This window comes from Oenanthe melanoleuca, chromosome 5, assembly GCF_029582105.1.
Source record: "Oenanthe melanoleuca isolate GR-GAL-2019-014 chromosome 5, OMel1.0, whole genome shotgun sequence".
Lineage (NCBI taxonomy): Eukaryota > Metazoa > Chordata > Aves > Passeriformes > Muscicapidae > Oenanthe > Oenanthe melanoleuca.
In genome coordinates this window covers 35,501,877-35,513,177 of record NC_079339.1, presented here as the reverse complement: position 1 = coordinate 35,513,177, position 11,301 = coordinate 35,501,877, and the positions used below count along the sequence as shown (strand labels likewise).

Below are 11,301 nucleotides of genomic sequence, written 5' to 3'. Positions count from 1 at the left end.
TGCAGTAATAGGAAGCTGTTAATAATTTGGGAAACATGAGATTGTTCTTAAATACCTGTTCCTTCAGTGTTGCATGAATATATCTTCTGGTCAGTGTAGTTTCCCTCTGCTTACAGCTAAGTTTGTCAAACTGATGCACATTTTTTAAAGGAGGAATGTTGAAGCTTTTTGTAAGAACATTTATATAGCTGGAAATACAATGATTAAATGTGACATCAGAGGGCATTGCTTGTCTTTTAAATTTCCTGTCATTCCTTCTCAATAGCATTTTTAGGAGATGAATGCCGTGTTTTCAGAATTAACTTATAAAACTTAAGTTAACTTATAATCTTAAAGGTTGTTTTTTTTTGGCCCCTCGATACAGTATTGGCACAAGATAAAAGCACTTGAAATGTACAATCTATGTCATCAAAACAGCCAGCTGGACAACAAACTGCTGCTGATAAACAATGAAAAAATTTGCTATAAAATACTATATAAGATACTAAATATTTGTGTCCCCTTGTTTGGCCCAAAAAATGTACAGAATCTTTAATGACAAAGATCTTTACCTCTGAGTTAGATAATACAAGTCTTCTCCAGTTAAGGAGTCGCATATCTCTAGGGAATATTTGCAAAGAACACCATATTCTTTGGAATTTGATAAAGCATTCTGTGCTTGGAAAGCAGGTAAAACAGATCACCAATTCTGCATTTTTTTCCCCAATAAACTATGTTTATTATGCCAATTCTAATTACCATGCAATCTAATGGTTTTAAGGCTTATAATTTCCACATCACTGGACATCACAAACATGAAAGCATTTTATACTGTCATTATACATCAATGTTTGCAGTTGGTTATACATATATACAGAAATTATTCACACATCTTAACCTTGCTATTTTCTCCTTTCAAACCAACATAATTTTACTGTGAAAGCAGCTTTTTAATAAATGGTATAAGAAATACAGCAAGGCACACATTTTTTAAAAACTTTTTTTCTCATTACCACCTCAAGAAGCATAAAAACCCAAAATGTTATACTTAATTCAGTAGAATGTCAACAGTTTCTAATATACAACACTATGTAGTTGTTTCTTGAAGTGTTGCATAGATTAATTTTTAAAATTAAATAAATAAAAATCCATTTATTTAAACTGCTTAATTTTTAGATGTATTGAATCAGGAGGACCAATGACTTCTTTTTGCTGCAATCCAACAAAATAGTCACTTTAAAAGCAAAATAGTTTCAATAAACTTATGCATTATACAGATAAATATTAAATTTGATACATAAAATAGAAGAGTTCTGACAGGTACAATTCTGAAAAGATGAAACAGACGGATCGTGAATTCTATAGAATTTTAAAGAACAGAACTAGTGGTAAGTAGTACAGGAGCATCCAATTTAGGAAGGGGAAGTCATCAGAGGTAGCTTGGGAGAGGAATCCACATGAAAGCAAATGGCCTTGCTACAAAACAAAATGATCACTGACATAGGACTAGCATATGCAGCCTGACCACAAAGCCGACATGGACAAACCACATTTGGAAAAAAATTTATCTTGGGAGTCAAGTTAAATGAAGGGCAGTGATACAATGGAATTGGAGGTCATCCCAGGGTTTACAGGATGAACCTGCACCTGAATTGCAGCCAAGTTTCTAAAAGGAAACAGAAAAGTAATAGTAGGTTACAGAAAATGAAGTTTTATTTGCAAAACATAGGTCTTCCAGAACAATAATAGATAGCCATTAAATGGTCACATGCCAGAGCCTTTAATGCAGAAGCCTACAGTAGGCAAAAAAATTACTTTTAACAGGTACAAGTTAGTCTAAAAAAAATTAATTGATGGAGAGAACTCACTGATTTTCATAAAGACTTAGCTTCTAAGGAAGTAAGGGTATTCATCACACTAGGCCTTTTCCCTGGATCTTGTCCTCATCTTAACCTGTGAACTTACCTTCAGCACACAGGAATGCACTAACCAATGAAAACATGGACATTTTCAAAAGTCAAGCAACAAAAAGATCTATCCAATAATTATTTTAATATTTGTGCAAACATATATAGTGAAACTTCTACAGAGAAGAGGAAAAGATTGTCACAGAAGTGGTCTGTGAATAGAATTTTCAGTATCATCACTGCATTTTTAAATTGTAAATAACTATTTGGACACTTCTAGTACCAATAACGAGTTAAATTTGCCTGCTATAAAATTATCCAGCTCAGAACTTAGGGTTAAACTATTCAGCAAAGAGCATAGGCTTTTGATGAGAATTATGAAGAAATAACTGTCAGAATACAGCTCAAAGATTAGTGCAAAGTACATCTCACAGGCATTTCCTAGGAGGCACTCCAGATATGCATTATGTGCCTTCCAAGTTAAGCAGGAATATCTGTATCTATCCAGTTACCATCTCCTTTGATCTTCTTTACTGTAACTGACCACACCCCTCCCCATTTATACAAACTTAACTTGAAAATAGTGAAAAGCTCAATCAACTGTTTAGATATTAATGAAGAACTGATCTGAATAAAGTGGAAGATTGTATCAAAAGTTTTCTACAATTCTTGCATGAGTAAGAAAATTCTCACTGATGGATTATGTCAAGTTTTTCAAAAATTATGCAATTTATAGATTTCAATACAAGACTCTCTATTTACTTAGCTTTTTTAAAGTCAAGTACTGTAAGGAGCTAAAAAGTCAGACTGCTTTAAACTCTATAAAGAAACTTTATATTATTTACTTCTTTATAAAAATCCCAAGGAAAAAAAAATAAGCAAATATTTAAATTATTATTGTAGTTCCAGTCTCTAAAAGTAAATTATTATATACTATTATGTAAACTTGGGTTTTTTTCTTCTGTAGTAAATAAATAACTAACAGTCCTTTGCATTAATGTACCATCTTTTATCTGCGGATCTCAAAATACTTTTACGTAAATAAGCTGTTATTCATAGGTCCCATCAATCATTATCCTCATTATTTTGTTGCTAAAAAAACTGAGACAAGGAAGGAAAAAATCATACAAAATATATATTGCTGAGCAGGAAATAACAGTCAGGTGCTTTGAGCACCAGTGCTGGTTTCTTCTGGTGATAGTAAGTGGCAGAATATTCTTTCTAATAATGCAGCACTGTCAGATAAAATCAATTTACTTTTCTTAAGTGCAAGTAATTTTTTTATCCCTAAATTAAGTTAAAACTTAAATTTAAAATAAAGAAGTAAAGAAATAGCTTTTGGATTTACTTGTAAGAACTAACAGATTATACACAGGATTCTAAGATATCCTCTAGACAAGACTTTGGATAGAACACACAAATGTCCTGAATGTATTGATCTCTATGCATATTGAATTTGTAACAGAAAGTTCCCATCCCATTGGTGAGTCATGGGTCACAGTGACAGCAGAAGATCATATGATCTCATGTACAGATAGACCTTTCAAGGTGACCCCTAACTGAGAAATAAAATCAGCACATCTTTATGAGCACCTCTGTTGAAGAACTCCATGTTGGCTCATGTGAAACACTAGTCAGTGCTGTCAGAGATATTTTTGAGCCTGCCCATAGAATTATTATAATTTTCCCACAGTTGTCCTGGTTTTTTGTTTTTTGGGGTTTTTTTTTGTTTGTTTGTTTTTGGTTTTTTTGTTTGTTTTTTTTTTTAGCACACTGTTAAACAACAGGATTGCAACATTTGACAAAAATATTTATTCGCTATTAGTTTTATTCTCCTGTACAGCCAAGGTAAATACTAAAACAGTACAAAATCAACCTGCATTTGAAACCATGCCTTTTTCAGCTTTGAATTCTCAGTATGCTTTTAAGGTACACATATAGTATAGATTTTTTTTCTAAGTATTGCAGCTACACATGGAATTACACATTTAAATGAGCTTACAGCACAGGTGCTTCAGGAAAAATAATGGTGTTTGCCATTTATCTTTCAAATTAAATAATGTGTTTTTAAATAGTAACTTTTTTCATAATACACTTATGGGAACAACATTTATCTGTCACATTTTAAAAGATGTATTAGTAATAAATGTAAATTACCTTTGGAAAATCAGTAATTAGCCTCATCAAAAAATAAACAATCTGCCACCAAAAAGATAATCTTTAGCATAGTTAAGTATAATAACTGTTATTTGAATAAGTTAACAAATTAGGATAGATTGCTTCTGTAATTCATTCCCCATAGCATGAGAGATGAAGTTAAAGCATCAAGCTTGTGAAAGGGGGAAGGGAGCTCAGACTTAAGTGAAACCAAACCTAGCAGCTCATATTTTCATTTTTGGTGTGTCAGAGATAAACTATATGTATTCTAGAACTCTACTACTGGGAATAATACAGTACATAGTTTCCATGGAAGTAATGCTATATGTACAAGTTAAGGACCAGTGCATCTTCCTACATATAAAAAGTGGGAATGTAGTGTGAGGGGCTTTGTTCTCTTAAAATAATTTGTCAGCCCCTGGGCAAAAGTGGAAGCTAAAACATAACCCTATTAAGTTGTTGTATCCAGATTCTGCATGATATTTTATTGCATTGTGGGTCATTTATTATTAAATATATCCTCTACATCCAATCTTAGACCTCACACAAACTGCATATTTTCATTTCCAGTCTTATGGAAAAAAAAAATCTGGCTACCATGCAAGTAACTATAAAGTTCTGAAAAGTGAGGTAAGTTTATGCAGTATTTTGAGATCCTCAGAGCAAAAAGATAAATTGAAAAGAAATGTCATTATCTTCATCAGTGAAAGAATGAGAACAAGGATAAAATCACACTCACTACAGCAAGTATTCTTCCTCAAAATAATATTATAAAAATGAGTGAAGAAATAAGAAAATTAGTAAAACAATACCTTGGAAAGCTTATGTTTACATCAGTTTCAGTTAACAAACTCAGACTTTTGTCATCATCTCAATTTCCAAACAGAGACTTCTATATACACATAAATCCATTTAATTTAATTCTAGAATACATAGAATCATCTATGAGTTTTGTAATTCATAGTTGATTTCCATTGCTTCAGCAGTTGTTTGGATGTGTGCAAGTATTAACCTAATTAGCAATGAGCAGGTCATGATAGACTATTTCAAAGCCATTCCAGAAATATCCTCTTTGCTATGATGGTTCCAAGATAATGCATTAGTCAGAGATGTGTTGAGATAGCAGCAAGCTGTAGACTATTGTTGTCATAACCTAAAGTCTTTGCTAGATATGTATGTGAATGTGGGAATCCTGGGCAAACCACCAGTGAATGGAAAGCTCAAAGCTTAGAAATGTAGCAAAATCATAAATGAGGGCTCTAGATCTCTACAGGCAGCAAAGAAATCTATTTTGTATTAATCAGATGAGATCCTCTGCTACAGCTACATAGATTGCTATAGGAGAGTACTAATGTTTTCCATGGACAGTGATGAATAACAGCCTTTTTTTCTGGCAATATCATGAAATCATAACATAACTTAGGTTGGAAGGAAACTTGAACATCAACTGGTCCAACCTCCTGTTAAAAGAAAGGCTGTTTTCAAAGGTAGAAAAGGTTATTCAGGGCCTCTCCATTTGAATTTTTAAAATCTCCACAGGTGGAGATTCAAGAACTCCTCAAGGAAACCTGTTCCATGCTTAGCCTTGTGTTTTATTGGAAATTCCCTTGCTACAGCTTCTGGCAATCAGTGGCATTTAGAATTGTATTGGCATTTGGAGTTGCTGTTCTGGCTGTGGTCTGTTGGAGGAGTGTTTCCAAAGACTAATGACATTTGATAGAGCTGAGCTGGCTTTTGGGTCACCAAACTAGTGAGACTCAAAACACCAGTGCTGCAAGCTAGGAACTGATCCAAAAGTTGCTTTGTAGATCCTCTTCTGTTAAAGGTGCAGTCATTGTTCAACATTTATGTGAGATCAGAAATTCCAGATCTGAACCACTTTCAAACATTGGTAAAGATCAGGACCCCTTTTTTGCCTTAGGTTCCCTCAACTAATTCATGTTTCAAAAGGCTTACCACAAAATGGAACCCAAGGTTTCAGTACTGCTGAGTGGCTATCAATTCCCATCTCCATTACCCTCACATTATATACTTCCATGATGTTGTAAAGATTTGTTCTTTTGGAAACCTCAGCTTTTGGCCTAATGCTATGTCATAATAATTGTGTTCTTAATAATGGCTTACTGAATTAAAATCATGGTAAACTGACATCAGGAGAGGACCTATTATCTCTCTATTCTCCAATCTGCTTAGCCATTCTTCATGGTTTGTCTAGAAATATTGCAGAACTCCAACTCACTACAAACTAGTTTCTTGTAGAACTGGAAGTTCAGTTTTATCAAGTGCTTTTGAACCCCTCCTAAAATCAACTGACTGCAGAGAAAGGCAGCAATGAGCAGAGATAGTTTCTGGTTCCCTCAGCTGAGGAGGTAACGGAGGCTGATATATTAGGTTTGAAGAATTCCCAGGATCTGCAAGATAGTAGACTTGTTCCAGAAGGGAGCAGCTCCAGCCAGTGCAAAGCCAAAGGGCAGAAAGCAATTAGTATTCACTGTATTGGTTGACTAGTGACATGTAAACTGGGATTATAGTGTAATCAAAACAAATGATATGGCACTATCATGAAACAGAAGCCCTGGCCAATGATTCCTTTCATTGTACAAAAAAGTTAAAAAAAAAAAAAATTAAAAATTGAAAAAAAAAAAAAAAGTGCAACTTGCAGAGTACATACCTGTTTTTAGAATAATCTATATGCCTGGAGAGTGTTACATTCTATCTGTGCATATTTATATGTCTTTCCTTATGAAGTTTCAGGAGATTTTCTTCACAAGTAAGAGTTTTTCTGTTCTGATGCAAGCTATCCTTTTTCTGTGAATGGCCAGGCTTTATCTGAAACTCTGTAGCTGAAGCCTCTTCAGAAGTAGCAACACTTCGTTTTTTCTCTTCTATTTCAGGTGATTTTCCTGCACTGCTCTTTTTAGTGCTAAGCTCTGGAGAATTCTTTTCCAAACTTTCATTTTGTCCATCTGAAAACAGCAAATCATCATCAGCATTTTTCGAATTACTTGATGCACATTTTTTGTTAGTATTTGGAATATTTATATCATTGACATCCCCACACAAGAAAGATAAATCCCTACCTTCAGAAGAAGTTTTAACTTCTAATGACTCTGGAGACACTTCACCTAGTGACTCTGCAGATGTTTCAGAAACAGAGCTAGAAACAGGCTGCTGGTCAACTTGTGCTTCAGAAGAACCATTAGAAATAGCCTGCTGCTGCTGCTCAACCCGTTCTTCCTCAGGACAGGCTTCAAAGAAGCATTCAATATCTTCTCTCTCATCCGTGAAGTCCAGTGGCACAGGAGTGCTGCTCTTTTCCTCTATGTATTTGATTACTTCTCCACAGTCACTATCATGAGAAGAAAGTGAAAGATAAGAATAGAAGTCCCCTTTTCTCAGCTGGATGGGTCTGTGAGAGTGTTCTAACACTTTTTCCTTGATCTGTGCTAATGAAGCTGGAGCAGATGACTCACATTCAGGTTGTGACTTACTTTTCAAAGCTGTTGATGCCATGTCTATTATCTCCCTCACAAAATTGTGTACTGAGCCCTCTTCCACGTTTTTTCTGTCAAAATCAGCAGATTCACAGTTACAGCACAAATCAAGACCATTGGCTGATGAGTTGCATTCTGCTTCACTGGATTTCAAGGCTGCACAGCAATCAGGAAATTTTTCAGTAATGTTTATTCTATGCTGTTGACCACTAGGCAAGGATAGTTGTAAAGCTGTATCTTGTATGCCTACAGAATTAATTTCTGAGGAAGATTCAAGGCAAGGCTTTTTTGCAGGAGAGGAAGCAACAGAGTGATGATCAGACTGCAGATGATTTTGACATTCTCTTGGAGAGGTCCTGGATCCAGCTGAGGACAGAAGAGTCTCTTTGCCATCCATATTGGAATCATCTGAACTGTCTGTAAATGCTTCACAGATACCACACTCATTTTCAGCTTCTCTGACATCAAGTGCTGCATGAGTTTTGGGGGTTGCTGCTACTCTAAGATCTTCCTTTTGACTGCCAAGAGTATTTTCGACATTGCCATTCTCCATATCATCCACAAGCTGATCCTTCACAACCTGAGAGATGTCTTTCACTGGATGACTCTTTGTCCCTTTTTCACGATCACATGGTATATTCTTACTATTGCCATTATTTTCTGATATTTTCTGTACTGAACCATTCAAGAGTGTTTCAATGCTTAATGTATCTGTGGCTTTTGATGTCTCATTACTAACTTCTTTACTGCGCTGAATTTCATCACTGAGGTTACTTTTTCTTTTCTCCCTTGTCAAGGAAAATTTTGGTCTAATCCAGGTTTGGAGCTCGTTTTTTATATAATCAAGTCCTGAAATTAAATTGCATTCTTCATAAATATCCTCATCAGTTGCTATACTGGAGTCGTCATCTTCATCTTTGATACCTAGCTCTTCCTCAGTTAAGGTAAGGGTGGAACTTGAAAGCAAATCACTGTCATCTTCATCATCAGTACAAGCAGAAGTGCAGGAGACATTAACAATCATGCTGACATTGACATCGCTCTCATCAGCTACAGATCTATTAAGATGTTTTCTAAATGATGCATTTGAATCTGGTATTTTATTTCTATGTAGTACAATGTCTTCAGAGCAGAGAGAAAGATCCTCACTGCTGCTGAGTTCAGTGAGAGAAGCTGCTGAATCTTCATTGATTGAAGATGCAATATCTAGAGACAGCTGTCCAGTAAAAGACATTTTTTGAGAGCTACTTTGGAGTGTTATATCAGAGATGCTGCGCTTTATTTTTTGGTCTGATGGACTCTGGATATTCTCTAAGCGATTCAAAAGATCTAGTGTCCTTTTACTGAGCTCTCCAACAGAATCACTGCTTGCACTTATGTCTCCAGAGCCATGATGACTAAAAAGATCTTCGTTGCTTTTGTAGGAAGTCAGCCAGCTCTCCAAAGAGGCACTTCGCTGAAGACCATCTCCGCTTTTAAAAATACCTGAGCTGAACAAATCACCTACTACAGACAGAGATTCTAAAGAAGAGCTATGAGATAAAGATGAAACCTGTCTTGTACTCTCTGTAACAGGTAATTTCCTTACAGTCTGTGAAGATTTACAAGAACTGGGATCTGATTCTCCACAGATACTTGCCAGAGTATGATCATGAATATACCCGTCTGTCTGTGGCTCTCCAGATTTATGTTCAGATTTACTGGGTATTTTGTCAAAACAAAAGTCATGAAGCAAACTACCCTCTGTATGTGTTTTTTCAACCTGTGATTGTTTCATTATCACTGGTAATTTAAATTTGGAGCCTTGAAGATATGAGTAATCATAAAATGTAAACACATCATGTTTTTCTTGCAATTCTTCTAGACAACCAGGGTTAGACATAGTAATGCTGTCCAAATCCTCATCATTTTCACTTCCACAACATGCAGAAGGAGCCAATTGGAAATCATCTGAAAGACTAGTATGATCTTCTTCATCTTGCTTTAGTTTTGGTTTTATTACATTATCCACTTGGCTTTCCACATGCCCAATTTCAGGATTACTCTGACTGCTTTCAATATCATTTAGCAAAAAAATTTCTGAATTGTTTGTAGTTTCTGTATCACATTCACTCACTATCCCACTCTCACTCTCAGAATGCCTGCTTATCTTTCCACTCTGATACATGCAGTTATATGGTTTCCCCAATGTGGTACCTCCTATCAGATCTGGCAGGGATTTGGTAGATGAAAATGATGAGTCTTTACTGAGACTTTTGTTTAAAATGTTAGACTGCATTACACTGGAGAGTCTGGATGTTTTTTTCAAAAAAGGCATATGTTTTTTTTCTGATAATTCAATATTATGAAGACTATAGACCTGATAGATGTGAGGATTTGGAGGGGAAGTAATGTTGGGACAATAAAGAGGAATTCCATGATTACTGATACTTTCATCTTCATTCACATCAGTATCACCACATTTTTCTGGAGCAGGTTTCTGGTTTAGATCATCCTTGTTGAGCTCCTGATCAGGATCACTTAAGTCTTCGTGAATACTGATGAGCTTATTACTTATGTCAGTTTCATCCCATTCTAGTGCATCTTCACTCGGACCATTTAGATCCATCAAACTGGGATCAATAACATTTAGAGGCTCCTGTAACAGAAAAAGTCAAAGATTAAAAATATTTACAGCTATACTTTAAATGTTCTTCCACTAAAATCATGTAAGTTAATGGAAGTAAAGTGCATTTTTGGAACAATGATCACTAATAGGCTTTTAATTTTGTTACATCTTGTGTGCTATTAAAATGATCAATTAAAATGAAACCTATTACATTTTGAAAGATTTCTTATGCATCTTACTTTTTTTACTTCTTATTTGCTGTCAAAATATAATACAGAAATTTGACTTTAATAGATATTAATTGTGATTAGTTTCTTTATATATAATAAATTTTAACTTGGAATCACACAGGAGCATGTTAGTAAAAAACATGCAGTTATGTTAGATATGAAAATCTTTCTTAGGCTGCTTAAGTTTAATATAGTTAAGATGTAAAGGATTTATGAAAGGGTTTTTGAAATGTTTATAACAAACCTCTGTGTAGTCAGCCTTAAAACAACAGATCACAAGTCTTGATGAATTTTTGTTAGAATTTGCATTTATTCTTTACTTGATAATAAAGGCAATACAAGTGACCAGCAAGTAAGACTAATGAATGTATGTTCAGCTAAAAGATCAAGTACTATACAAGTTTCAAATAATGTCTGCCCTGGTATCTTTCTCTGGAAAAGGACTGATAAATATGTGAGAGAAACTTAAATTTCTTTTTTAAAGATTTGTAACTTTCCAGTAATGTTTGTTATTATGACCCAGAACATGTGATAACAAGAATTTCTCCTTCTAGAAACACGTGTGAAAGAGGAAGAATACCTTGACAACTTTTCTCCTTAAGTGTGATTTGTCAAGTGGCCAACAGTACCAAACCACTGAAAGCCCTCAAAAAAAAAAAAAAAAAAAAAAGACTGAAATGGTCCCTGATTTGGGGGCTAAGCACAAATTAATTTCTCTTTATTTTTCTGTTTCCTGAGAGGCCTTCATATAAGGCTTTGCTTTTACAAGAAGTCTTGTAATAGAACTGTAGACTAATGTAGAATTGTTTAGTTTAAATCATCTGAACAGCTGAACAGTGATCACTGTATCCAGAAACACAAACACTTCTTCCAAGAAACCTTTCAACTCTGATCTCTTGCTTTCTTTAATTTTCTTTGAACAGGTG

General features: G+C 34.8%; 1 protein-coding gene across 1 annotated transcript in view; it reads right to left on the bottom strand.

The window, feature by feature from the left end:
• Positions 1-700: 700 nt before the first annotated feature.
• AKAP6 (A-kinase anchoring protein 6) overlaps positions 701-11,301 on the bottom strand; it is a 253,013-nt gene continuing 242,412 nt past the window's right edge. Inside the window, exons 13-15 of the mRNA XM_056493936.1 lie at positions 7,124-10,175; positions 6,715-7,009; positions 701-1,645 (exon numbers count right to left, since the gene is read on the bottom strand). Of these exons, the coding sequence (XP_056349911.1) occupies positions 6,756-7,009; positions 7,124-10,175 (3,306 nt within the window). The 3' untranslated portion in view covers positions 701-1,645; positions 6,715-6,755. The remainder of the gene's footprint in view (positions 1,646-6,714; positions 7,010-7,123; positions 10,176-11,301) is intronic.